At 73.8% G+C, this 1239-nt stretch overlaps 1 protein-coding gene across 1 annotated transcript in view; it reads left to right on the top strand.

The window, feature by feature from the left end:
- Window positions 1-399: 399 nt before the first annotated feature.
- Window positions 400-1239, top strand: part of MNEG_15203 (hypothetical protein) — a gene marked incomplete at both ends in the record, with an annotated part of 3044 nt that continues 2204 nt past the window's right edge. The window contains 2 exons of the mRNA XM_014036326.1: window positions 400-675; window positions 962-1141. Of these exons, the coding sequence (XP_013891780.1) occupies window positions 400-675; window positions 962-1141 (456 nt within the window). The remainder of the gene's footprint in view (window positions 676-961; window positions 1142-1239) is intronic.

Here is a 1239-nt window from a genome sequence, read left to right as displayed (position 1 = left end):
CCCCTACGCCGCCCCCCAGGCGTCTTCGACGGCCACGGCGGCAAGGAGGTCGCCGAATTCGCCCGCGAAAACCTCCACCGCCACTTCCTCGCCGCCCTGTGCGAGGGCGGCGCGTGCGCGGGCCCCGGCAGTGCGTGCGACGCCCTAGAGTGCAGCAGCAGCCTCAGCAGCAGCCTCCCGTTGGACAGGGGCAGCTTCGGGTACCCCACCTCGACAGACACCGACGAAGGCGTGTTCCTATCGTCGGGCAGCGGCACCGGGAGCGGCGGCGGCTACCCGCCGCCCTCGGCGGCGACGCCGCCGCCGACGCCGCCCGCGGGCCGCTCGCCGTTTTCCGCGTCGGGCGCGGCGGCGGCGCCGGACCTCGAGCGGTCCACCGGGACCTGCCCCCCCAGTCCCATGGGCAGCGCCGCCGCCGCCGCCGCCTTTGCCGCGTCCGCCGAGCGCCGCTGCGAGGCGATCGGGCGCGCGCTGCAGCGCGCGTTCTCGCGCGCCGACAGGGACCTGTCGGGCACAGAAGTCGGGGAGCTGGTCGGCAGCACGGCGCTGGTGGCGGTGGTGGGGCGCGGGGAGGTGCACGTCGCGCACTGCGGGGACAGCCGCGCGGTGCTGGTGCGGAAGGGGGCGGCGATATCGCTGACCGCCGACCACAAGCCCGACCGACACGACGAGTCGGTGAGCAACCCCCAACACCGCCACCCCGCCACCCCCGCCGTTGGCCGCCCCTCGCGCCGCCCCGCTGTCGGGGCCGCCCCCAGCCCCTGGCCCGTGCGTACCGCAGCACTGCGCCTGTGCGCCGCGTGAACCCAGCAGTCCGGGGGCCTGGCTGGGGCCCTATGCCTTGTTGGCAATGTGGAAGGAAGCTCGCAGCGCCTTGCTCCCCCCCTTCCAACCAGCTTCCACCCCGCCCCGCGCGCTCAGACCCCCTCTTATCCCCCCCTCCCCATCCGCCGCCCATCAGGCGCGCGTCAAGGCGTCGGGCGGCCGCGTGGTGTACCGCGCCGGCGCGCACCGCGTGATGGGCATGCTGGCGATGAGCCGGGCGCTGGGGGACCACTTTCTGCGGCCGTATGTGATAGCGGAGCCGGAGGTGACGAGCTTCCAGCGCAGCGCAGACGACGAGCTGCTGTTGCTGGCCACGGTGGGTGGGTTGGGGTGGTGTGGGGTGACGCGCATGTGGGTGCGTATATGTGCGAGAGAGAGAGAGAGAGAGAGAGAGAGAGAGAGAGAGTGTGTGTG

The sequence above is a fragment of the Monoraphidium neglectum genome (genome assembly GCF_000611645.1).
Source record: "Monoraphidium neglectum strain SAG 48.87 unplaced genomic scaffold scaffold05124, whole genome shotgun sequence".
NCBI classification, from domain to species: Eukaryota; Viridiplantae; Chlorophyta; class Chlorophyceae; order Sphaeropleales; family Selenastraceae; genus Monoraphidium; species Monoraphidium neglectum.
This window is presented reverse-complemented; position numbering and strand designations above follow the sequence as displayed.